The 26,780-nt window shown below is 44.5% G+C and overlaps 2 protein-coding genes across 3 annotated transcripts in view; one reads left to right on the forward strand and one right to left on the reverse strand.

Annotated features, from left to right (window-relative positions):
• Positions 1–26,641, forward strand: LOC141147563 (uncharacterized). The gene is made up of 7 exons (XM_073634786.1): positions 1–111; positions 3,507–3,667; positions 11,921–12,023; positions 13,985–14,095; positions 15,115–15,215; positions 24,205–24,342; positions 26,541–26,641. Exons 1-7 carry the CDS (start codon positions 1–3, stop codon positions 26,629–26,631), a joined length of 816 nt encoding a protein of 271 aa, XP_073490887.1. The 3' UTR covers positions 26,632–26,641.
• LOC141148415 (uncharacterized) overlaps positions 1–26,780 on the reverse strand; it is a 332,754-nt gene that overhangs the window by 81,032 nt on the left and 224,942 nt on the right. The window lies entirely within an intron of this gene.

A 26,780-nucleotide genomic window follows, 5' to 3' on the forward strand; every position in this document is an offset into this window, starting at 1 on the left:
ATGTTGACACGGCAGTTTGAAGGAAAGGAGCAGGCATCTGATTATCAGAAGTTCAGATTTGAGCCAGCACAAGAAATAATAGACCTCATCTTCAGTTATGTGGATGAAAGGGTGAGTGACGGCTTCTGTCTGGATATACGCCCAGCTAAAAATAATAGGCCACTTGTAAAATGTAAAACATAATTACTTTGCTTAGATTAGCAGAGCCAGTTGAGTTATTTTTATTTTAAGGGGGTTATCCAGCCAACACTACTTTCTTCCTTACCATACTGCTGTCTGTGACTCAATAGGGAGCTTTCCCCCAACTTCCTGTCCCAATTAATGGTGCCACCAGGATGCAAGTAAAAATTTTAAGAACATGGCAAAGGATCTAACTTCCAAAAATGTAATTTTCCTAAAATAACAATCTTTTCAAATATGTCCTAAATGGTTGTGGACACTGGGGGGGTCTATTAAACATTCTTCTGTTGAGCTTCAGCTGGTGGACAGATGGCCTTAAGTTCTCCTGCAAAATGACTTGATAAACTTGGGAATTCATTTTTCCTTCGATAGCAATCCGTCCAGGCTCTGATGCAGCAAAGCAGCCCCAAACCATGATGCCCCCACCACCATACTTCACAGTTGGGATGAGGTTTTGATGCTAATGTGCTGTGCCTCTTTTTCTCCACACGGTGTTTGTTCCAAACAACTCAACTTTGGTTTCATCTGTCCACAGAATATTTTGCCAGTACTGCTGTGGAACATCTAGGTGCTTTTGTGCAAACTGTAATCGTGCAGCAATGTTTGTTTTGGACAGCAGTGGCTTCCTCTGTGGTATCCTCCCATGAAATCCATTCTTGTTTAGTGTTTTGTGTATTGTAGATTCGCTAACAGGGATGTTGGCATATGCCAGATACTTTTTTGTAAGTTTTTTTTTTTTTTTTTTTTTTTTAAGCTCGCGAGCACACACGGATTCTTCTCATTGAGCAGTCTGTGCTGTGCTCTTGCAGTCATCTTTACAGTACGCCCACTCCTAGGGAGTGTAGCAGCAGTGCTGAACTCTCTCTCCATTTATAGACAATTTGTCTTGCCGTGGACTGATTAACAGCAAGGCTTTTGGAGATACTTTTTATAACCCTTTACAGCTTTATGCAAGTCAACAATTCCTAATCGTAGGTCTTCTCAGAGCTCTTTTGTGCAAGGCATCAGTCACATCAGGCTGTGTTTGTTTGTGTTTGTGTGGTGGTGTTTTTTTTTTTTTTTTTTTTTCTGCAGGGCAGCTGTAACCAACACCTCCAATCTAATCTCATTGGACTCCAGTTGGCTGACACCTCGCTCCAATTAGCTCTTGGAGATCTCATTAGTCTAGGAGGTTCATACTTTTTCCACCTGCACTGTGAATGTTTACATGGTGTGTTCAATAAAAACATGGTAACCTTTAATTCTTTGTGTTATTAGTTTAAGCAGACTGTGATTGTCTATTGTGACTTGGATGAAGATCAGATCACATTTTTATGACCGATTTGTGCAGAAATCCATATCATTCCAAAAGGGTTCACATACTTTTTATTGCCACTCTTAATGGAGAAATTACAGCAAAATTGCATTAATATGTTTGACATTCAGCCAATGATTGTTTAATAAATAGATGGCTTAGTGTGCTACAAATTCAATGAAACCTATTGGGGTTTGTAGTATGTCCTGTCCTACTCCTCTTGCACTTGCCCACAATTCCTAGCTGTGAAAATTAGTTTCTGTGTAAATACAGATGCTGTAATAGCTGATGCTGCCAAAAAATGAACCACAGTATAGAAAGATACAAAGTAACATTGTTTATAAACCTTGGTCAGAGGAGATAGAAAGTAACATTCATTGTGACTTTTCTATCTGATCTGTTTCATTTATCTGCAGATGACCTTCTATTGACATGTGCTAAAGTGGTTTTGCGCAGAGCAGCCCTGATCCTCCTCTTCTGTCACCTACTGGCATTCCTGGCCCCTCCCTCCTGAGTGCCCCCAGAGTACGGACTAGCCAAACACCCCCTGGTTTGGTTGACATCCAGAACATGCGAACAGGCAAATTTGTGCCAACACCGTTAAAGTCTATGGGACACGAACATGCATAATCAAAATTGCTCATTTTAAAGGCTCATATGCAAGTTATTGTTGTAAAGTGTTTGGGGTCCTGCCCCAGGGGACATGTATCAATGCAAAAAAGTTTTAAAAACTGATGTTCGGGAGCAGTGATTTTAATAAAGCTTAAAGTGAAACAATAAAAGTGAAATATTCATTTATATTTTGTACCTGGGGGGTGTCTATAGTACGCCTGTAAAAGAGCGCATGTTTCCCGTGTTTAGAACAGTCTCAGCAAAATGACATTTCTAAGGGGGGGGTTAAGTTATGTAAAACTAGCGCCGGCTATAATGAATTGTCGGTCCAGCAATGCACATAAAAGTTCACTGATAAAAACAGCATGGAATTTCCCCACAGGGGAACCCTGAACCAAAATGTAAAAAGTGTGGGGGTCCCCCTAAATTCCATACCAGGCCCTTCAGGTCTGGTATGGATATTGAGGGGAACCCCATGCCCAAATTTAAAAAAAAAATGATGTGGCGGGCCCCCCAAAAATCCATACCCTTATCCGAGCAAGCAACCTGGCAGGCCACAGGAAAAGAGGGGGGACGAGAGCGGCCCCCCCTCCTGAACTGCACCAAGCCTAATGCCCTCAACATTGGGAGGGTGCTTTGGGGTAGCCCCCACAAAGCACCTTGTCCCCATGTTGATGGGTGAAGGGCCTCATCCCCACAACCCTTGCCCGGTGGTTGTGGGGGTCTGCGGGGGGATTATCCGAATCTGGAAGCCCCCTTTAACAAGGGGGGGCCCCAGATCTCGGCCCCCTGTGTGAATTCGTAGGGGGTACATTTGTACCCCATTAACCTTTTTGACACTTTTGTGAAATGGTAAACATGAGACTTTTTTTTTTTTTTTTTTTTTTTTGACAAGTTGGTTGGTCGCCTTTTTTTTTTTTTTTTTTTTTTTTCTTTCTTCTCTTTCCTGGGCGGGGTCACCCGGTTATGTAAACAGGTGACCCCGCCCCCTCTGACAACACAGGGAAGTCCCTGTGCATCAAAGGGTGGTGTCACCGGGTGGCCCCGCCCTCCGTTATATAAGAGGTGTCAGAAGAACTGAAGCGTCACTTGGTGGAAGACTCCCACTAAGGCAGACGGAGCAGAGAAAAAGCTGGAGCAAGATGTGGAACAGGAAGATGGAGGAAGGTGGTGGTGGTGATCTTCTGTGCAATTGTGGCAGTCTTGGTAGCTAGTGTTGCGTTTACGGGTAGAGAGTGGATCAAAGAGGTTAGGGACATGGTGTCACTCTGTAGGAGGGTTTTTAGTATGTTCCGCTCTGCAAAATGCTTTAAAGCCCACCCTCTTTGCAGCCGCATATATGCATGATGTGAGCAGCAAAATGTCAAACTGAAAACATCAGTGTCATTGTGATGTATTTTGAAGATGTTTGTCTTCCTAGTTTCCCAAACCTTATGGATTTGCTGTGGACGTTGGCTGTGGAACGGGGCAGAACACAAGAATTCTCTCTCCTTACTTCAAGAAAGTTCTCGGAATCGACATCAGTGAAGCTCAGATAGAGGAGGCCAAGAAAGCCACGGTTTCACCCAATGTCACATACAGGTGAGGACATTCTAAACATGTTTCATTAGTTACATTCAGGGGAGGACTAGGAACATTTGGCCTGGGGGAGCAAATCCAACCAAGTAGCCCCTTTCCTGATTAGAGCATGATTTCGGGCCGAACATTGCCTGTTTGAGGAACACCCGAATCATTGTGGTTATTCAGCAGGCCGAACAAATGGTTAAATTCCTCAATGTGCTGCACAGTGCATTGGAAGCCGTGATTGGCTGAAGTAATTAAAGCTTTGCCCAATCGGGGCACAGAGCACGGTCAGAGCCATGACTGGAGAAAGTAATGACCACTCTAGCCAATCATGGCTCATTGCTCTTAGCCCCGCCTCGCACTATAAAAATGTTCTCCCCATAGTGGCCATTTGCAGTGTGATATTTGCGTGGAGGGAGATGGAATAGAACGGTCTGTGCCTCCATCCCTGATTCAGGTACAAGAAAAAGGAAGGTGGGACTTTATATGAGGCTATTGATTTGTGTGTGCAGTGTAAACAATTGTAAGAAACGTATGGTAATTTGCTTGTAGATAATGAGTCTAAGATTCCTATCAATGGGCATAAGCATGCATCCTATAAGCCGACGCACGTTTCGTGGATAATGCAACTCTAAAACAACAAAACATGAGTAGACCAGTATGATCAACCAATGTATCCCTCAGCGGGGAGTGAAGGGAGAGAGTTACTCATCCCTCTAAGTACTTACATCATGATAAGTCTGGAAAGTGGGGGACAAGGAGTCAGAGGCTGCCCAAATTGTCTGTACTGGGAGCTGTGGAAGGAGCCCAAAGGAGAGGGACCAGGTGCACAAAACATCATCCCCAAGAAAAAAAACAAAAGGCAGGAGTCCAAATGGTGGTATGAGTGGGCTTCATGTCTGAAAATATATATATATATATATATATATGTTGGGTGCACTATAAATATTCTATATAGTGGGAAAGGAGTAGAGCCCAATACCAAAAACTGTAGGTGGACAAGTGAATGTGAAAAGGATCAAAAGATGGAAAAGATGTTTCTCCCCCCCCCCCCTCCCTCCCCTTTTCCCTCATCTTTGATCCTCTCTTCACAGTCATTTGTCCCCCTACACTTTTTGGTATTGGGCTCTACTCCTTTCCCACTAGATAGAATGTTTATAGTAATATTAATATATAATAGAATGTATGTGTGTATATATATATATATATATATATATATATATATATATATATATATATATATATATATATATATATATATATATACATTCTATTATATATTAATATTACTATAAACATTCTATCTAGTGGGAAAGGAGTAGAGCCCAATACCAAAAAGTGTAGGGGGACAAATGACTGTGAAGAGAGGATCAAAGATGAGGGAAAAGGGGAGGGGGGGGGGGGGGAGAAACATCTTTTCCATCTTTTGATCCTTTTCACATTCACTTGTCCACCTACAGTTTTTGGTATTGGGCTCTACTCCTTTCCCACTATATAGAATATTTATAGTGCACCCAACATATATATATATTTTCAGACATGAAGCCCACTCATACCACCATTTGGACTCCTGCTTTCCGTTCTCTTTTTCTTGGATGATGATTTGTGCACCTGGTCCCTCTCCTGCGGACTCCTTCCACAGCTCCCGGTACAGACAATTTGGGCAGCCTCTGATTCCTCATCCCCCACTTTCCAGACTTATGATGTAAGTACTTAGAGGGATGAGTAACTCTCTCCCTTTTCTCCCCCGTTGAGGGATACATTGGTTGATCATACTGGTCTACTCATGTGGTGTTTAGAGTTGCATGCATCTGCTCCTGAAGAGTGGTATTAGCCACGAAACGTGCCTCAGGCTTATAGGATTCATTCTTATGCCCATTGATAGGAATTTACTAAGACTCATTATCTACAACCAAATTACCATATGTTTCTTACCATTGTTTATACTGCATAGTGCCATTTAGAAGATGTGTATACATGTGAATCTGCAACAATCAATTTTATATGCCGTCCCTTTGACATGTATATGTAATGTATTCATGAAGTCAATACCGTGTGTATACATATTGAACTTTTTCTACTACGTGCATCATTGTTATGTATTGTCAGACTTCATATGCCAATTAAATATACTTCTTTATTATCTCACCCCCTACAAACCAATAGCCTCATTTAAAGTCCCACCTTCCTTTTTCTTGTAACATTGTGTAACAGGTAAAGATACACACATCAAACCATTGTATAACCCTATACCTAGAAAATTGGGGTATCCATCTATAGGTTGATGCAGCACCATATAACCAAAGTGAAAGATACATATAACTCATGTGTATCGATAGATACCAAAAATCAAATGGTATAAATCAGATATATGTGCTAAAAAAACAGGTATTTATATATGCACAAAAAATTAATAGTCCCATGTATATGATGTGAAGAAAATTGCCATAATGTGAAAAAAATCTATAAAGTGCTGTAAAAATCAGAAATTCCAAGGTGACCACAGTGCTCAGCAGATCAGGTGACTCTTGTGCTCCCCCTCAAGGGTCCCCACTCACCAGACCCCTGAAGGGGTAATGGGCATATATAGGTAACCGGAGGATTTGATGTCCCTTGATGTGTCCTCCACCCGATTCACCTGGCAAGGTATATCTCCTCTGATCCGTCCTCCAAATTGAGATCTCCAAGCCCGATTTCCTAGTCGGAGCTCTCCAATATCAATATCCAGGAAAGGAAATCCAATTAATTTTACAGAGATAGATCCTCATGAAAAGCGATAGGGCTCCCATAGTGCAGTATAGGTAAATTTATTTAAAAATATTAAAACCAGTTCGCAGCATGCGTTCCAGCACCCTGCTCGTATATCGGAAGTAGCGTGAGTGCGTGGCTCCCGGTATACTTCCAGTGCTAAATCGGCTAAAAGTAGTTGAATCTGTATGTGCGTTTATAATGTCGTGGTTTTTTTTTTTTTTTTTTTTTTTGTTTAGATGTTATACAATGGTTTGTGTATCTTTACCTGTTACACAATATTGCCTTTTATTAACACTTATGATTATTCAATAGTTTTGGGTAAGTTTAGCGGTGGTAGTAATAAGTACCCCCCCACCCTGTTTCTTACCAGGGTAGTGCCACTTAAACAAAAAATGGGGTATTACCTATAAGATCCCTATGGGAGCCTATTAGGGGAGGCTTCAACCCGTCAGTATCCTGAGCACAGAGATTACCATTTCTTTGCTCCCCATTCATACCTGAGACCTGTAACACTAACAAGTCACATGACACCAGGGAGAGAAAATGGCTATTTGGGCCCAATTTGGACATTTTCACTTAGAAGTGTGCTCACTTTTGTTGCCAGCGGTTTAGACATTAATGGCTGTGTGAATTTATTATGAGTGGACAGCAAATTTACACTGTTATACAAGCTGTACACTCACTACTTTACATTGTATCAGTGTTGGCACATGAAAAGATGTAATAAAATATTTACAAAAAATGTCGGGTGTTTTTTTGTGACATACTGTATAATCTATTTTTTTTTTTTTTTCTCTCATGCAAAGCGATAGGACCACCCATTGTAATGTATGGAGAAACGGATGTAAACAGTGTGTCCATTTACACCTGCCTCCTTGCCAATGAAAACAGATGGATGGGGATCCACTCCCTATCCATCTAAAGGATTGGATTAGTCAGACCGGCCCATAGAGAACAGTGGGCTGTGTCCGCTCTGCGCAAGAGTAGCAAATGCGCACCTGTCAGCCGCCTTCTCCGTGGTGATCAGCGAGGAGGTTCCCCGCTGAGCAGGCGGATCTGCTTGGCATAGTCCACCCATGTGAAAGGGCCCTAAGGGGTAGCACTGTGGATTGTAATGTAAGGGGTCTCTGCTCACCAAAACCCTCACTTACATCAGAGTCCCCCTTTACATTACAGTCCACAAAGCTCTCCCTTACATTAGTGTGCTCTGAGCCTGGTGAGAGAAGAGGGATAGGGAGGGACACTTTGCTCAACATAAATGGAGGCTTGGGCCATGGAGTTCTGCTACTGTGGTCAGCAAGCAAAACCTACTAGCCTGTGCTCTACATACACATGGGCTAGCAGAGCCTTCTGGGGCTTGTAGTGCACCATACCACTGGAAAACTCGGGGCGCTGCTGTGTTGGTAGAGGGGAGAGCCTTTGTGAGGCATGGAGCTGCTGGGGATTGGAATGTGAAACACAGCAGCCATCAATTCACTGCAATCTGGCAGTGCATTATGGGGTGCTCCGCGGCGGGCAAACTTGCACGTTCGCACAAACTAACAGCTGATGTTCAAGTTAAACTTGCGTTCGACTCGAACATCAATCCCATCCCTAATGGTGTGCTTGCTGGGAATGGATTGTGGACATAGGCGGCACCCCATGAAAAACCGGAAGTTGGTTCACAAGGGTAAACGTACCAGCCTTACATTTTCATCCCGTTTTCATTATTGAAAACGGATTTGATTTTCATCAGTTTTCGTCAGTGGACGAAAATGTGCTGTACTTTTTAGTTTTCATCACTGTAAAAATGCCACTGACGAAATCTTTGACAAACGTTTTAGTTGACTAACTTAAGCGTTCAAGGGGCTATATATCGAGTCAGGCTAAAAGGTGCCATGTCGTGCTGAAGCTGGTGTATCTAGGGCACAGGAGCCATACCAGAGCAGAGATTCTGGCAGCTCTGCAGGGACAGGCCCAGAGGTGGTTCACGCCATGCCAGCTGGAGCCAGGAATGGTTGTGGGTGATGAGACAAACCTCCTGTCTGCCCTTAGAGAAGGAGAGTTGACACCTATGCCTTACCAGGCACATGTCCTCAGTTTGGTGTTGCAGCATTTTTTTTTAATGGGTACCCAGGGTTGGAAAATCTGCTGAATCAGGCCAGAAGAGTTTGTATCCATTTCAGGTGGTCATACACAGCCAGCACTCTGTTTGCTAAAATTCGGCGGGAATTTCACCTGCCTGTAAACTGCCTGATTTGTGTCAGTTCCACCAAATGGAACTCAACTTTGGTAATGCTGCAGCAGCTGCCCATGCAGCAGAGGTCAATCAATGAGTACCTGTGTGAGTATGGCACAATGCCAATGGCTGCTCGTAAAGGATGCATGCACTGTACTGTCACCATTTGAGGCTAAGGATGGTGAGCTTTGACAATGCATGCATCGGTGACCCAATCCCTGTTATGTTCCTGCGTGGCATTTTGCATAGGGCACTCGAGGCAGAGCAGCAGGACTTCCTTTCCCCTCAAGCCTGCTTTATGCAGACGCCATTCTTCCTATGCCACAGAACACAAAAGAGGTAGGAGGATTCTGGTGGCTATGGAGGCATTGAAGCAGAGCAAGACATACGTCAACCCATAACAGATGGGTTTTCCATCCCCAGAACCCTTGGGGGGGGGGGGGGGGTATTACATGGCTGAAAAGAGGCAGTTCTAGATAATGTAATCCTCAGTGACCCCGAGGAGTCTGCTTCTCATGCCTCTGCAAACTTGCAGCGCATGGGCTCCCTCGTTCTTTAAAGCCTGTAAAAGGACCTGAGAATAAGTAGTATTAAGGAGAAGGATCACTATTGCTTGGCAACCCTCCTTGACCACTGTTATGCCCCGTACACACGGTCGGACATTGATCGGACATTCCGACAACAAAATCCTAGTATTTTTTCCGACAGATGTTGGCTCAAACTTGTCTTGCATACACACGGTCGAACAAAGTTGTCGGAAAATTCGATCATTCTGAATGCAGTGATGTAAAACACATACGTCGGGACTATAAACGGGGCAGTAGCCAATAGCTTTCATCTCCTATTTATTCTGAGCATGCGTGGCACTTTGTGTGTCGGATTTGTGTACACACGTTCGGAAATTCTGACAACGGATTTTGTTGTCGGAAAATTTTATAGCCTGCTCTCAAACTTTGTGTGTCAGAAAATCCGATGGAAAATGTGTGATGGAGCCTACACACGGTCAGAATTTCCGACAAGGTCCTATCACTCATTTTCCGTCGGAAAATCCGACCGTGTGTACGGGGCATTACAAGAGGAAAGTCTCAACCAGTGGTACACCAAAACTTCAGCTGCCGAAAATTATCGGATGAAAATTGTGTTTTTGGCATGGACCGAAAGTAGAAAAATGCCCATAATGGAGCCAAAAAGGGGGCAGGTCCACCCGGGTTCCGCCAAATGTGAGAGTGTCATCCTGGCATGCCCCAGCCCTGTCCTCGTCCTCCCTCCTGTTTGTCCGCAGTAACAATGTCCCACCTCCTGTAATAGATGGCACACTGATCCAATGGTGGGACATTTAATCAGGCTGGACATTGTTACTGTGACCAGAAAATTTAAATCCAGCTCCGTGACACACGGAGATCGCTGCTCTGATCCAGGCACTGGCAAGGCTGCATTGATCTCTTGAATCATGTCTGCAGTATCTGACCCTCTCCTGTATCTAGAGGTGCACCAAATGGAGATTTTGCTAATGTTAGCGTGTTTACATTTAAGTAAAAGATTGCAGACTTGATACAAGAGATGGTTAGAGACTGCATTTTTCTTGACCTTTCTTGCACTAAAGGTGCCAATAATGGCCAACAAATTCTTATTTAAATTGATATTAAAGTCGAATACAATTTTATATATATTTTTTAAGAACTGTCGTTTTCGGCAAAGTGCTTCCTGCATTTTTAGTTTTGGCACCGAAACTTCCATTCAGCGCACCCCTACTCAAAACTCATCCTGTCCCCACAGAGAACAGAAGATGGAATCTCTTGAGGACACCTTAAAGAGTTCACCTTTCACCGACTCTGGTAGGTTAGTCTCATGGGAAATATCGTTTTGAGGCTTCTGTTGGTCAAAAGAGGAGCAGTGGAGAATGGGGCCACCTCAGTAATGCCTTTCAAATTTTTTTTTCAGTCCTCGGCACCCAGGGCTGTCAGCTTCCACATCCCATCAGCAGCGTCTTCATCTTATGGTGATAGATTTTCTAGGGATGAAAACAGATATGGAGAGCTTTCCAGTTGACGATCCACTGGGTCATGAGAATAGACCACTGGCCAGAACTTTCCCAATTTGCAATAGAGCTGCTGGACTGCTCTGCATCCAGCGTGCTTTCCAAATGGGCATTCAGTGCTACCGGAGGTTTAGTGACAAATGGAGACTCTGTGGACCAGCTGACATTTATCAGAATGAATCTGTCCTAGATTAGCTGCAACTATCAAGCCCCTGATGCTGACTAAGTGATTACTGAATCTGGAATCTCTGAAAGACTATCTAGGCTGCCTAGCTTTGTGGGTGTTTTCATCTGGAAGAAATTTTTTGATGTAGGTTTCATGGGCACAAACGCCCAAGGGCCAATTTTTCCACACTTGTTTGACAGGTGCATATCATTGCAATTTTTGACAGCAAGTCCAATTCTTGCTTTAATCAAGAGTACCTCAATAGGGTTAGTGTGAAGGCACCACTGATGCCCAAGACCAATTTTTCCGCACTTTTTACTTCTATCCAAAGTCTGCGAAAGATACCCCAGAATTTATCAAAAAAATCTCTAATCCTGTTCCGATTGCATGCCCAATTACTTGCATTTAAGCCTTCAAAATGGTCGTGTGTGTGTGTGTGTATATGTATATGTATATATGTATATATATATATATATATATATATATATATATATATATATATATATATATATATATATATATATATATATATATATATATATATATATATAATTTTTCCAGTTCAGGTCCCATATACATCAATGAGGTTTGAAATTTGCGATGTTCGAAAGTTCTGCCACGAACCCAACAGGGGGACATTTGGCCCATCTTTTCCTGATATAGACTCTTTTTGCATAAATGTTTACCATGCAAAGTGTGCCATAGTGCTGTAATAACTGGTGGGTATTCCTAAAGGACATTGTTGGGGTGATTAGTGGGTATTCATAAATGATATTGTTGGGGAATGGGGGCATGGTGTGTGTTTTTACAAATGGGGGGGAAAAAGTGCCTCCTCGTGTGTAATAAACACAGTTCACCACTAGGGAGGAATTTTTTCCTGTACGTGTGAGATTGGTGGTTTACTGGCTGCTGCATTCATTCTAGTGTAAACAGGGCGAATGTGACTGGAGCATGTCAGTGAGTGATGGATTCATTGGGGTTTTTTTTTTTTTTTTTTTTTTTTTTTCCCCCCAGAGCCCAGAAGCACTGAGCCCAGGTTTGGGCTTTCAATCCAACCAGATGGTGTCAAACTTAAAGTCTAACCTGTCATTTTTGCAGTGTTTGTCCAGCTGAAGAGGTGACGGTTGGTGATGCCTCTGTCGATCTACTAACAGCAAGTATTGCTGCCCATTGGTTTAACATTGAGCCATTTCTAAAAGAGGTAAAAACAAACAAGTCTTCTTGTTTAATTGTTTGACTGCTGCACCTTGTAAAATGTGCTGTACATTACATACGGCCGCTGAATTCTGTATATTGTGCTGCATGTTAACATAATCTGGACTCCTGAGCAATGTGCTGCTTTGTTAAATACAGCAGACAGCTGTACAATTTATGCATTTTGTGTGCTCTATTCTACACCTTGTACATTATGATTTGCTCACATAGCCTAAACTGCTAAATGTATGCTGTGCTGTATATTGCATAGTGGATCACTGCAATCTGTTTACTGTGATGCGCAATACATACACCAAACTAAACTCCAATAAGAAAGGCCACACACTAAAAGCTTCTGCTCCACTGCTGTTTAATTCATTGACAGCACACACTGAAAATTCCTGCTGGATGCCATGCTCTTGTGCTTTTCGCCCATCACAGGGCTTAAAGTGATTGTAAGGGGGTGTGTTTTTTTTTGTATGTATATTATTTATTTTTTTTTTTTTTTTAAACATATCATACTTGCCTCCTCTGTGCAGCTTGTTTTTGCAGAGGCCCCGAACCTGCTCTTCTGGGGTCCCCCGGTGGCTCTCGCGGCTCCTCCCCAATCTGATAACCCCCTCAGAAGCGCTTCCCCGAGGGGGTTACCTTGCGTGCGCTCTCCCGAATTCAGCATCCATAGCCGATGAATGCAGGACTCGGCCCTGGCGCCCTCATCATTGGATTTGATCGGGAGCCAATGGCTGCTATCAATCTATCCAATCAAGAGCCAGGAGCCCGCGGAGAGACAGCGCGCGCCCTCGATGACTGAAGGGGGATCAGGTAAGTAAAACGGGGGGCTAGGGAGCTGGTGACTGCCAGATGTTTTTCCACCTTAATGCATTAAGGTGAGAAAACACAAACTTTTACAACCCCTTTAAGTACCATTTTTGGGGCGTGGCTTCTGGCAAGCATTTTCAGTGTGCTGTCAGTGGATCAAGAGTGGACTTCTGGGCTTGAGCACGTGGCTGGTGTATATAGGAGGTGAAGGAGGCTATGGGTTTCTTGTGAACAATTGTGTGGGTTGGGATCAGTGAACATACAAACAAACAAACAAACAAACAAACAAAGGGATGCATTCTGTACACTGTGCTATACATTGCGTTATCTTAACTGCTGCACTCTATGCACAGCGCTATACATTACATACACTGAACTGCTACTCTATACTCTGTGCTATATATTACATACACTCAGTGGCTTAGCGTTAGTTGTCAGCACCTGGGGCAAGGTAAATTTGCACCCCCTAACCCATGGACTTGTAGCAGTTTCTTCACTAGTACAGACCTACCTGATTACTATACTGACACCTACACTGACCTTCCTCTTCGCCCCTCCCCCGACCATGTCCACGTCCCTGGGCCCAGCAGGCCGGCAAACGCCACTCACCTCTGTCTCCTGAGTCCCATCCGGAGTGGAGGAAAGACACAGCATGCCAGCATAGACATAGCTGGACAGCGAGGCGGGACTCTGGAAGTGGCACTGCGCATGATGCAATCATGCACCGACTGCGATCTTCACCCACAAGCCAGCCCCACCCTGGGGCCGCACGTGACAACTTCATCACAGGGCAGTGGGAACCCACGTCTGCCGCTCGTCCATCAGAGTGGCTGTCAGAGCGCAGTCCAGTGTAGAAGGGTGGACAGAGTGACTCTGGATGGTGGGCATGGAATGTGCCCCCCCCAAATGTTGCGCCCGTGGCCACGTCCCCTCAGCCCCCTTCCCACGCTACGCCACTGCACTCTATACACTGCTATGCTTCCCCTTTTTTTTTTTTTTTTTTTTTTTTTTTTTTTTTTTTTCCCAAATCACTGTACTCTATGCTAGAACGTACTTTAACTTTCTTCATCTTATGAAATCAGTATTTCATTCTGTTCAGTGAAGGGGCACACTTTTGCTGATATATTAATGTAGAAGTCATTATTTTAGGTCGATCGGATCTTAAAGCCAGGAGGCTGCCTTGCTATCTTCACCTACTTCCCCAGTATTAAAGTTCACTACAAGGACTGCTCAGAACAGATGACTGCGATCTTTGCAGAGGTAAGTACTGAAGAGCTTTGTTTTCAGTGTCCTTTGTCTTTATATGTGTGAAAGTGCAGAGAAGGGCAACCAAACTGATAAGAGACATGGAGATCAGCTATGAGGAAAGATTAGAGTAACTGAATGAAGGAGATTAAGGGAGGATATGATCAACATGTACAAATTCATAATGGGTCCATATAGTGAACTTGGTGTTGAGTTATTCACTTTAAGGTCATCACAGAGGACAAGGGGGCACTCTTTACCTATAGAGAAAAAAAGATTTCATCTCCAAATACGGAAAGGTTTCTTCACAGTAAGAGCTGTGAAAATGTGGAATAGACTCCATCCAGAGGTGGTTCTGGCCAGCTCAGTAGATTGCTTTAAAAAGAAAAAAAGGCCTGGATTCTTAAATGTACAGAATATAACTGGGTACTGGCTAACTGTTCAAAAAAAGTTGCCGTTTTGGGAAATTCTAATATATTGGGTGCCACACTAGCCTGCAAAGACAGTAACCCCCGGTATATCAGGAAGTTTGGGACCCAAAATGCAATCTACGTATAGACCAATGTTTTTTAAAAATCTTTTTCATTTTATAATGTTGTCCAGGAAAAGTTGTGAAAAAGGACCACTTAAATCTCTGGGACTCTCTGGGGTAGGATCTGGGTGCCCCTTCGCCTGCAGACCCTGTCAACCACAGCCCAGGGTTGTCAGGAAGAGGCCCTTGTCCCCATCAATATGGGGGGCAAGGTGTTTTGGGGTGGGGGCACCCCATGTTGTGGGCATGCTGCCTGGTATGTTTTGGGGGTTCACTCATGCCCTCCCTTTCCTGACCTGCCAGGCTGCATGCTTGTATAAGGGTCTGGTATGGTTTTTGGGGGGACCCTATGCCTTCCTTTTTTTTTTTTTTTTTTTTTTTTTTTTTTTTTTTTTTTTTGCAGTCGCCTAGATGTGAACCTATCCTAAATGCAGGTCAGCCATGAAAGAATTATTTAAAAATACCTCCATGTGTAAAGAGCCAGCTTTCACTTATTTTACAGGTGGAAGATATTCTGGTCCCATATGGGCATGAGAAGATTCAACATCTCAGGAATGGATACAAGGAACTGTATGAATCCATCCCATACACTGACAAAAGAAGGTCCGACTGCATCTATATATCAAATAGCTAATATGTGGTTATCTCTGGTCACCGGCTCCCCTGGCCATTAAGGGGTTCTGAATGTCGGGAAATTACAATGTCATACTGCCAATTTTGATGCCGCTTCCACCCTGCAATGGTATGGAGCTGGGTGGGGGGCATCTTCCCCTCACTCATCTCCCATGCCAAGCAAGGGAAAGGACCCAATCACCTCCGCCACTGCCGGTGGCAGAGGGCACCAGAGCACAGTGGGAGGGGGGCCTGCCACTGATAGAACCGATCTTGCATCAAATCCACCACTGAGACAACTTTTATCTGAAAGCAGACCGCCCGCTGAAGAAGTGGATACCGCAGTCATGGCAGCTATCTGCTGCCATAACAACGACCTTCCACTTCAAAGAACCACCGTATAATGACAGTGGGCGGTTTGTAAGTGGTTAAAGTGTGACATGTTTGGTATCTATTTACTCGGTGTAACATTAATATTATACAAAAAATTTGGCTAATGCTAGTATTTTTTTTATTCATGAAACTTTTTTGCTTAAAAAAAAAAAAAAAAGATTTTTACGTGTAGGAGAGAAATGTTAGAATTGGTCTGGGTGGCAAAGGGTTAATTGCCATAAGTAATATACAAATTATATATTGTTTTAAGGTAATTTGTGGAGCTCTGCGGTGTGATGCAGCCACTTGGCTGCCCTTAAGCTGGCCCCTGGAGGGCATACTGCCTCGTTGGAGATGTGCCTCCTCCTCCTCATCTCCAAGGAGGCAGGATGCCCTCCAAGGATCAGCTTAAGGGCAGCCAACCGACTGAATCACACCACAGAGCTCCGCATTTGCAGGGCGCTGCTGACTCCACGTGTTTTCTCAAAAGTTCTTTAGTGTGGGCCTTTTTTGAGACCGGTGCAGCAGATTGCACCGTTGCTATTTGCAACATATATCTGAAGCGTATCAAGCGTGTTCAAAACAGCAGCTGTTTGGGCACCACATGCTTGACCAGACATATGTTAACCACCCATGCAGTCCGTTGGCAAGCGTACTTAAAAGGCCCACACCGAAGAACAAGGTGGACCACTCCTTGCTCCTCACCTGGGATCTCCAACCCCACTATACCTTCAGTTCTCTCAGAAACCTGCACTGAGGAATGAAGGTGTAGAATTAAGTGTGCCAAGTGCTTGCGGGCAATCTGCTATCGCTACACCAACATCCGCTTGTAGCAGGCAAATTTCCCTACCCCAGTTGCTAAACCGGCGAAAGAAATTAAGTCACAGCCATCCACATGCCAAGCGACTGATTGCACTCCAACTATTACCTTTTTTCAGCTGGTAGACTCTGCCCCCTTTCATGAATTTGTGGAATGTGTGGTACCTCAGTGGCAGGTTTCCAAACACCACTTTTTTTCACGGAAGGCGATTTCCGGCATTTGGAAGGCAATGTCTTGGCCTCGTTGGACAGGGCGGTCAGCAGTAAGGTGCATATTACCGCTGACTCATGGTCCAGCAGGCATGGACAGGGACATTGCCTATCTTTCACGGTGCACTGGGTGACCCTGCTTCCTTACCTCTCAAGGCCCCCTTTATCCAGACAGTGTTCCTGCGGGCCCGCTGATCACACAGGAAGAGGAGGTTTGTGTCAGCATGGAGGTGAAGCCTAGCACTCAATCAGCAATCTCAATCAGTGGCTGCTGATCCGGTCGTCCTTAGTGACCCAGAGGACTCTGGACTGAATGCCTCTGCAAACCTACGTTGCATGGCCTCCCTGATCCTGTAAAGCCTGCGAAAGGACCCTAGGATTCGTGGTATCAAGGAGAGGGATCCGTACTGGCTGGCAACCCTCCTTGATCCACATTACAAGGGTAAGATTGCAGAACTTATCCAGCTGTCGCAGAGGATGAAACCTCTACGGGAGGCCTTGCGGACAGGTTTGTGCAACGTGTTTCCAGAGCCTGGGAGGTTACAAATTCCTGGTCCTGGACAACGTGTTGCTGAGGCTTCGATCAGTCACAGAAGGAGCGGTGGAGAAGGTGGCCGTCTGACAGATGTGTTCAGACAATTTTTTTTTTAGTCCGCAGCCCCAAGGTCTGATCGGTTCCAGCAACCATAACCAGTGTCTGATTTACATGGTGCAGGAATACCTAGTGGCAAGATCAGACTTGGAGACCTTTCCAACCGAAAATCCTCTAGGTTACTGGGTCTTGAGAATGGATCACTGGCCAGAGCTTGCACAGTATGCAATTGAGCTACTGGCCTGTCCTGCATCCAGCGTTCTTTCGGAATGCACATTCAGTGCTGCTGGAGGCTTTGTAATCGATCAGAGTGCGCCTCTCAACCGACTCGGTTGATCAGCTCACCTTCATAAAAATGAATCCGTCTTGGATCACCAGCTACCAAGCACCTGATGCTGATGTAACCGACTAATTTTTTTTTTTTATGAATGTGAGATCCCTTGAAGACTGCATATGCTGATGCTGAGTGACTATCCTATTCCTCCTCAATGTTCATGTTGATAGCTTGTAAGAACATTTTTGGTTCTGGGCACCACCACCAGTGGCTAAGGCCAATGTTTCTGCCCCTGTTTAACAGGGGCATGTAATTACAATTTTTGCTGTAATATTTTGCAGCAGGGCTTGTTCCTGCACTCAACTAGAGTATGTGTGAGGGGTTGAAGTGTTGTGGCACCACCAACACCTAAGGCCCAAATTTCTGTAGAGTATATAGGGCAGGCCCCTACTTTCAAAGATCCAACTTACAAACGACTCCTACTTACAAACGTAGGGAGACAACAAGAAGTGAGGAAATCTACCCCTAGGAAGGGAAATTCTCTCCTGTAAGAGTTAATATGGGAAAAAGTTGTCTCCTCCACTGATGCTTTATCATCCTTGTTTCCCTAAAAACAAATATTACAGGGGTGATAATCCTTGCCTATGTTTTCCAAAAAGCTTAAAAATAGATTTTTTTGGCTGGAGCTACACTTACAAAATGTACCTATTACAGATTCAACTTGAGAACAAACCTACAGTCCCTGTCTTTCTTGGGACCACCTGTATACTGGTGTTTAGAGTATATAGGGCCTGGGGGCCCCACGCTTTTTCTTAAATTTGGGTGCGGGGTTCCCATTAATAACCATACAAGACCCAAAGGGCCTGGTAATGGGCTGGGGGGGGTTACCCATGCCATTTTTTTTTTTCTCAATTTTAATCCATATTACCGGGACCCGACATTACATTTCAGCTACAAGCAGTTTTAACTGACTTTTATTCATTTTAGAAATGTCATTTTGTGCAGGGACTGTTCTAAACACGGGAAACACGCGCCACTTTACAGGCATACTATAGACGCCCCCAGGTATGATATTAAAAGGAATAGTTCACTTTTTTATTTTTCCACTTTAAGCATTAAAATCACTGCTCCGGAAAAAAAGGCTTTTTTTTTTTTTTTTTTTTTTTTTTTTTTTCCCTCTTTCAGGACAGCACCATAGAGAGAGAGAGAGAGACCTTGGCTCATCCCATCTCAGGAAACATGCCTTACATTTCAAGATTTAAGCCTCACTGTCCCGCTGGCCCCTCAGTTCTGGTGTTTCCTCCAACATGCAATCTGAGAGTCGGGTACCTGGATAGACTGCACATCGCATGCCTCCAGCTTCTCTTGGCAAAGCAGTAAAGCTGGAGGGGTCCGCTTTCTTCTGCCCAGGGGTGGCATAAGGTGTAAGTATTTGGAAGCTGCCCTGCACTATGCAGCCAGCGTGGGAGCTCTGAGCGCTGGGTTGGACGGCAGGTGACGCCAGTTCTGGCTCACGACTTCCGATCGTGGGGTTTGAAAGTGGACCGTGCGCTTGGCTGGTGCTGCCTCATTTTCTGCTGTGCGGACAGCACATGGAGGTTAAGGAGACCACCGATCCTCAGCAGGAAATGTCGGAAGTGGAGGCTTCAAGAACTGCTCCTGGAGAATCCTGCACCAGCCACTCAAAGGTAAGGGGAACCCTGGGGTGGTTGGGGGGGGGGGGGGGGAAATGTAACTAGGACCCTGGTGGTGGTTGGTCCTGGGAAGAGCACCTCTGGTGGCCCTCTGTGGGAAGTGCTGGTGGATGGGTTTTTTGTCTGCTCCTTTTTAAATCTGTATTTCAGAGCAAGTCCACGGAAAAAAAATCAAGTCGCCCCATAATTCCAAGAAAAAATGCCCTTCATGCAGAGCCATGATGGGGGAGTCTTGGTCCAAGCCACTCTTGTAGGGAGTACATAGAGGGGTTATCGAGGGAACAATGTATGGATCTATCAGCGTCCAAGGAGCTTTCTAGCACTGTGCAGTCTTTTAAGACACTTTTTTTTTCTCTAGTTTCCAGTTGCCACAGCCCCTGGTTAACCCTCCACCAGCACAGCAGAGCATTGCACCAAGCTTAATGGATGTTCCCTCTGGGAGCGGAGAAAATCTAGGAGGCTCCAGAGAGGAAACTTGAAGAGGAGCCAGATAGCATTTCTTCAGATTCCCAAGGGGAATTTGAGGGAGAGGAAGTGGATGGGGAATCCACAAGAGCCTCTTGCTACAAACTTTCCCTGGAAGAAGTGGAGAAGCTCTTAGGAGTTATCCATACCACTTTAGGAATCCAGGAAGAAAGGAAGAAGTTGTTGCTCCATGACCAGATGTATATGGGCTTAGGGGTACATAAAAAAGAGGGTGTTTCTGGTCCATGATGTCTTGGTCAATGTCATTAAAAAGGAGTGGCAAGACCCTGACAGGAAACTCTTTTCAAGAACCCTGAAACAAAGGTTTCCCTTTGCAGAAGAGGAAGCGCTAGTATGGAATAAATCTCCTAAACTAGACACAGCCTTTTCACAGGTTTCCAGGCATACTGACCTGGCTTTTGAGGACAAGGGGGCGCTCCCAGATCCTATGGACAAGAGGATTGACTCGCTTTTAAAAAAAATCATGGGTTTCATCTTTGGGTAACCTCAAGCCCGCCATGGTGTCCAGTGGTGGCACGGAACATGGAATATTGGCTGACCCAAATTAAAGCGCACATCGAAGCGGGAACGTCTAAAACGATCCTCTCTTCTTTCCCCATGCTCCTTAAGGGGGTGGCTTATCTTGCGGATGCCTCATCAGAATCAGTGCGTATGTCCGCAAGGTCTGCAGCCTTATCAAGTTCAGCAAGGAGGGCCTTATGGCTTAAGACGTGACAGGGAGACAGCGCATCTAAGGTTAAGCTCTGCGGAATCCCTCTCACAGGGGACTTGTTGTTTGGGCCTTGTTTGGAGGCCGTCTTGGATTGGACGGCCCGACAAAGGCCTTTCCTATTAAAAGGAAATTTGCAGAGACTAAAAATTCTCACCCTCAGAGGAAGTTTGACCCCCCAAAAAAACTGAACAGAAAAAAGTTTGGGGCCAGAAGGGCAAAGGGTGTGGGGGGCTATTTTTTGCCCTCCTGAACAGCCCAAAAAGACCAAGTAACGGAACCACAGTGGGAAGAAGTTTGGGGTCCTTCCTCCCACAGTGGGAAATGATCACCTCCAACCAGTTTGTATTGGGGATCATAAGAAGAGGATGCCGGTTGGAGTTTTCAAAACCTCCGCCACTCAGACTCCTTGTCACCGAGCTGCCAAAATGCAAAGATGGTCATCAGCTCTTCTTTCCTCCCTACAGGAGTTGGAGGAACAAAAAGTGGTAGTATGAGTCCCAACAGGAGAGACAGGCAGAGGCTTCTACTCCCACATCTTTGTGGTCCGCAAACCTTATCCTGAACCTGAAGCCTCTGAAGGTCTGTCACCTACAAGAGGTTACGAATGGACTCGATCTACTTGGTGAAAGCTCTTCTTCCCCCAAACTGCTTTATGGCATTGATAGATTTGAAATATGCCTATCTGTGCACATTCCCATCGCAGAAGGATACCAGAAGTTCCCCTTTGGGCTATCTCCCCCCCCCCCCCCGCATCTTTACCAAGGTCATGGTGGAGGTCCTGGATTTTTTGCAACTGAGGCATCTCAGTAGTTGCATACTTAGACAATCTGTTCCTGTTTGCCTCTTCCCTGGAACAATTGTTTCAGGATCTTCGGGTAGCGAGAGATCCTGGAAAATCTAGGGCGGCTCTTGAACCTGGATAAATCCAACTTGGTTCCGTCACAAAGGGTCATTTTTCTGGGCTACATGTTGGATTCAACAAAGCAGAAAGTCTTCCTTCCCTTAGAAAAGATCTTGAAGGTGGACAAGGCAATGTTACTCCAGGGCAGCCATCAGATATCGGTAAGAAAGGCTATGTCAGCTTTGGGCTTACTGACATCCTTGCTCCCAGCAGTGCAGCGGGCAGGGCTGCATTTTCGCCCTTTACAACTGTTCATCCTGAGGGTTTGGGACCACAGTCAGGAATCTTTGGACTCCTTGATAACTGTGCTGAGTCAAATCAAGAGATCCCCCCGGTTGGTGGAGAAAGGGGGCCGATCTTTCACAGGATCTGGATTGGGTCCTACCAGTTTCCAGGACTATCACCACCGATGCGAGCGGCACAGGTTGGGGCGCACATCTAGGCTCCTGGATAGTTCAGGCTACCTGGCTAAGAAAGGATGCAAAGAAGTCCTCGAACTGGAGGGAACTGAGAGCTATAGCCTTGGCACTCAGAGCTTTTCAGAAAGAACTCCAGGGACACCACGTGCGAGTCCTGTCGGACAACTTCTCAGTGGGAGCCTATGTCAACAGACAGGGAGGTACCAAAAGCAGATCCCAGTGGGTCCTGGTGGAAAACATTCTCAGGTGGGCTGAAGTAAACATTGTCCCTTTTTGGCAGTTCATTTTGAAGGGGGAGCAAAACCAGGTAGCAGATTTCCTCAGCAGTAAAAAAATACTGAAAGGCGACTGGGTTTTGAATCGGGACATCTTCGAAGCAGTTACTCAGAAGTGGGGGGTGCCATGTGTGGACCTCTTTGCTTCGAGAGAAAACAGACACTCCTCTTCTTCTCTCTGAACAAATGGGACGGAGCACTCGGAGTGGACGCACTGGCACAGAGCTGGCGTTTCTCCGGGTGCTATGCTTTCCCCCCTCCTGTACTGATTCCAGCAGTATTGAGAAAGTTCCAGTTGGAGAGCACAACTCTCCTTCTGATTGCACCACATTGGCCCAGGAGGCTATGGTTTTCCATCCTGAGGAGCCTAGCGATGGAACCTTCCTGGATTCTGCCAGTCCAGGAGGATCTTCTTTCTCAGAGGCCAATCTGTTGTCCTCTGGTGGAGCGGTGGAACCTCGCAGCTTGGCTACTGAGGAGGAATTGCTGAGGGGCAAGGGTTTCTCGGATCGTCTAGTGAAAACCCTCCTAAGTTGCAGAAAAAAGGGAGACGCGAGCTATCTACCTGAAAGTGTGGAAACATTTCAATAACTGGTGCACAGAAAGTTCCTTTGTATACAGCTCTGTAGCGGTATTAGAATTTCTGCAATCAGGGGTGGACAAGGGGTTAGCCCTTAGCACCCTGAAAGGACAGGTATCCGCCTTGAGTGTTTTTCTGGAAACAGCTAGCAACAGATCCATGGATAGCCAGGTTTTTTAAAGCCGTAAGTAGGCAGAGACCAGTCAGTCTCTCCCTTCCCAGTGTGGGATCTTTCTTTACTTTTACAGGCCTTCACAGTGGAACCTTTTGAGCCATTAGTAACCTGTATGTTAAAAGATCGCCACCAAGAACACTGTTTTGAGGGTGAACACTACAGCAAGGAGAGTGAGTGAATTCTAAGACCTCTCTATTAGGGCTCCTTTTTTCCAGGTGTTTCCAGATTTATTTATTTATTTTTTTTTTTTCAGGGGCTAAAGGTTTCAAAGCCTCTAGGTGTACAATAGCCAGATGGTTAAGGTTAGCCATTATTCAGGCTTATGTAATTGGGGGGGTTGGAGCCCCCGGAAGGGATTAGGGCACATTTCCCCAGGGCAATTGTGACTTCTCAAGCAGAGTGGGCTGGTGCTTCTCCAGAGCAGATCTGTAAGGCTGTAACATGGTCTAGTTTTGACACGTTCGTGAAGCATTACAGATTGGACCTGCTGTCAGCAAAAGACCAAGCTTTTGGGCGTAAAGTACTGCAGGCAGTAGTCCCACCCTAAGGTAAGGTGCTCGCTTATCCTCTCTATGGTGCTGTTCTGAAAGATGAAAGGGGGGAAAAAACAGTTACTTACCAGTAACATCCTTTTCCAGGACAGCACCGGTACCCACCCAAATTATTGGATACTCCTAAAGTACTCATCGCATGAGGCCGTCAGGTAAGATAAAGGTTAGTATGACGTGTTCTTGTGTCTCCCCAACTGACCGGAGGTACTCTTGAAGAACTGAGGGCCGGCAGGACGGTGAGGCTTAAATCTTGAAATATAAGGTGGTGTTTCCTGAGATGGGAGGAGCCAAGGTCTCTCTTTGGTGCTGTCCTGAAATACTCCTGGAAAAGGATGTTACCAGTAAGTAACTGTTTTGTTTCTTTTTTTTTTTTTTTTTTTTTTTTATTGATACGTGTCCCCTGGGGCAGGACCCGGGTCCCCAAACCCTTTTTAGGACAATAACTTGCATATTGGCCTTTAAAATTCGCACTTTTGATTTTTCACATTCGAGTCCCATAGGCTTTAATGGTGTTTGAAAGTTGGCGCAAACTTTCAGTCTGTTCACGTGTTCTGAATGCGAACCGAACCAGGGGGTGTTCGGCTCATCCCTACACACCAGACCCCCTGCTGTGAGCCACATGTGGCAATAGTGTGAACCCAGCTTTGGAATAAACGAGCAATTAACATTGCAGTGCAGACTCAGCAACACTGCAAGGGATTTTTACATTTCCCGGAGTTGGGCTTTACTGTATTACTATGTGCTGCAGAAGCTGCAATAATCAGGCTTGTATGTATTGGTATTATCTGTATTTATCCTTGTTTATATCCCTCATACAGCGCCACAGCATATGATCCCACTATATAAATAACTGACAATATAAATGTAGTGTGCATTTGTTTTTAACCTCTTCGTTAACTCAGTGCTGTTTGCCTTTGCAGGTTAGAAAACATTGAGACCAAGATCCGAATGCCATTGGCAAGGCTGCTGGGTATTATTCAGACCTTCCCCGAGTTCCAGATCTTTATTGGGACTAAGCCTGAGGAAGCGAAGGAAATGATGAGAACAGCAGAGGAAAGGTGAGAATGGAGGTGAATGAGATAGGAAATTGCAGCAAGGAACAAATTATGCAGCAGTGTTTTCACCCTGAGGACAAAGTGATCTTAAGTATACAAGTGTGGATAGTTTTGAATTTGAATAGTTTTCCAATTTCCAAAGAGAATAAAATAGAATAGAAAATAAAGGCATAGAACAGAAGATAAAATTGACTAGAAGAATAACCGAAAATAAAAATAGAATATAATAAAGTAAAACAGAACAAAATAGAATAGAAAATAAAAACAGAATAGACTAGAATAGGAACATAGAATAGAGCCATCTGAAATTCGAATTTCAAATAGAATGAATTTGCATACAAAAGAATAGACTATAATAGAAATTTTTTTTTTTTTTTAAATGGCGTATAACCATTTCCCAAAATTCAAATGGAATCAATTTGAATTTGAATGGAATAGTATAGAAAAAACAGACTAGATTAAAATGGACTATAACCACCCTCCGAAATTCAAATAGAATAAATTTGAATAGATTAAACAATATAATTAAAAAAACAATAGAATAGATTAAAATAGAGTATAACCAATTTGATTAGAATAGAAAATAATAGATTAGAATAGGAAAAATGGATATGTTCATTCGATTATGTTTTTTTTTTTTCTATACTATTGTGTTTTCTGTTCAATTTTTTTTTTTTTTTAATTCTATTCTATTTGAATTTAAAGAGGGCCACTAAAAAAAGTCAGCATCTACAAATACTGCAGCTGCTGACTTTTAATTGGACATTTATCTGTCCCAGGGTCCAGCTATGTGGGGGATCGAAGCCCCGCTCGTCTCCCCCTTCGTTCGGCGGTGCCAGCATTGTAACTGTGGGCGCCGGGCCCAGATGATTGACAGGAGGGAGCAGAGCTGAGCCCTTCCTGTGCCGAGACGGAAGTGATGTCACCAGCCCAGGCCTGACAGCTGGGTGTTTTACACACATCACTGTGGCTGCAGCATCGGGATTGTGTGTAAATCTGGCAAGCACGCTCCTGCCTGCCAGGTGGAAGCTCCCCTCCCCCATGCGCCATCATGTATGAAGGGCTCTGCTTGGCCATCTGTGGGCCTGGGACCCCAAGCACAAAAACCCTTTTTGAGGCTCCCCACCCTCACATAATTCCTACGCATGAATGTAAACGCACGCATCAGGGCGCCTGCACCTGAAAACGTTGATTGCGATATACATGTTGCATACCACTGGGCATGCAAGAGGGCAATATTTCTAATGCCAGAACTCCTCCATAACACTAAATCTATGACCTATAGAGGGCTTTTAAATGGTCACCTAATGAAAATCTAAGGTACTGAAGCTTGTCCCCATTTCGAATGCAGATTTAAGCTTTGACATGTTGGGTATCTATGCCCTCGGTGCAACCTCACCATTTTTAAAATTGTGTAATTATGTCTGCGTGCCCTAAAATTTGCTTTACTGAAATTTTTACCTTTTTGTGGTAATAAAGTGTGACCAAAAAACTTGGAACTACCATTGTTTTACTCTCTAGGGTGTCTGCTTTCAAAAAAATATATAATTGGGATATATATCTATATATCCCAATTATATATTTTTTAAAAGCCGACACCCTAGAGATATTATAATATAATATAATATATTTCTTCTTGGGTTATTTAAAAAAAAAAGGTCCATATCACTGTACAAACTTGGGGCTGGTCTGTATGGGGGTACAGACCTTCTGTAATGGAACTGGAGAAAATGCAGCTAGAGTGTAATTGAATTGCAATTGCTGCTGGCACTCTGTGAATTCCCTCTGCTCTGGTTGTAGACAGAAGTGGTAATTTTCATTCATTCTGCAGTACAGCCAGAGGAAGAGAAGCCGGGAGCACTACAGGGGGAGCCTCGAGGGGTTCCCGGACCCCCCCCCTTTTGAACTGATATGGGCCTGGTACAGGAGGGCTGACTGTATGGCCTTGACACTCAGCCCCCTAAATTATAAAAAAAAACAAGACTTCACAGGAAGATGGTGATGTGGGTTTTGGGGATGGAATATGCATTAATGAATAATGTTACACTCTATATAAATGTAATATTAGCATGATCCAAAAAGGTTGACTGAGCCTTTAACCCCATTGGAATCCACCTAAACTCAGTTTTGAGTGGAGTTGGGTAAAAGATTCAATCTTTGGGAATGTTCTCAGACTATACTGTACATGATTCCTGTTTCAGGTGCCTTCAGCTCATGGGGACGTCCTCCAGTGAAACGGAGGTTGAAGTTTGGCTGCAAAATGTCCTGGTATTGGCTTCTAAACCGCAGTGAAGGAAGAGTTTGGGAAAACGAATGCTGAACCCTGCAAGACATGGCTGGAGACACCGCTAATCTGAGTTTTACCATATCAACCACCTGCTAAATTGCTATGTCAGATGTACAAATGGAAAAATCTAGCACAATCTGCTCTGTATAAAATC

This window comes from Aquarana catesbeiana, linkage group LG06, assembly GCF_042186555.1.
Source record: "Aquarana catesbeiana isolate 2022-GZ linkage group LG06, ASM4218655v1, whole genome shotgun sequence".
In the NCBI taxonomy this organism is placed as follows: Eukaryota; Metazoa; Chordata; class Amphibia; order Anura; family Ranidae; genus Aquarana; species Aquarana catesbeiana.

Bases quoted from the DNA above. Each gene is read 5' to 3' on its own strand.
- LOC141147563 (XM_073634786.1), top strand. From the start codon at position 1: ATGTTGACACGGCAGTTTGAAGGAAAGGAGCAGGCATCTGATTATCAG. The intron at 3,668-11,920 runs GTGAGGACATTC...TCATTTTTGCAG, and splicing joins TCACCCAATGTCACATACAG to TGTTTGTCCAGCTGAAGAGG. The intron at 24,343-26,540 runs GTGAGAATGGAG...TTCCTGTTTCAG, and splicing joins ATGAGAACAGCAGAGGAAAG to GTGCCTTCAGCTCATGGGGA.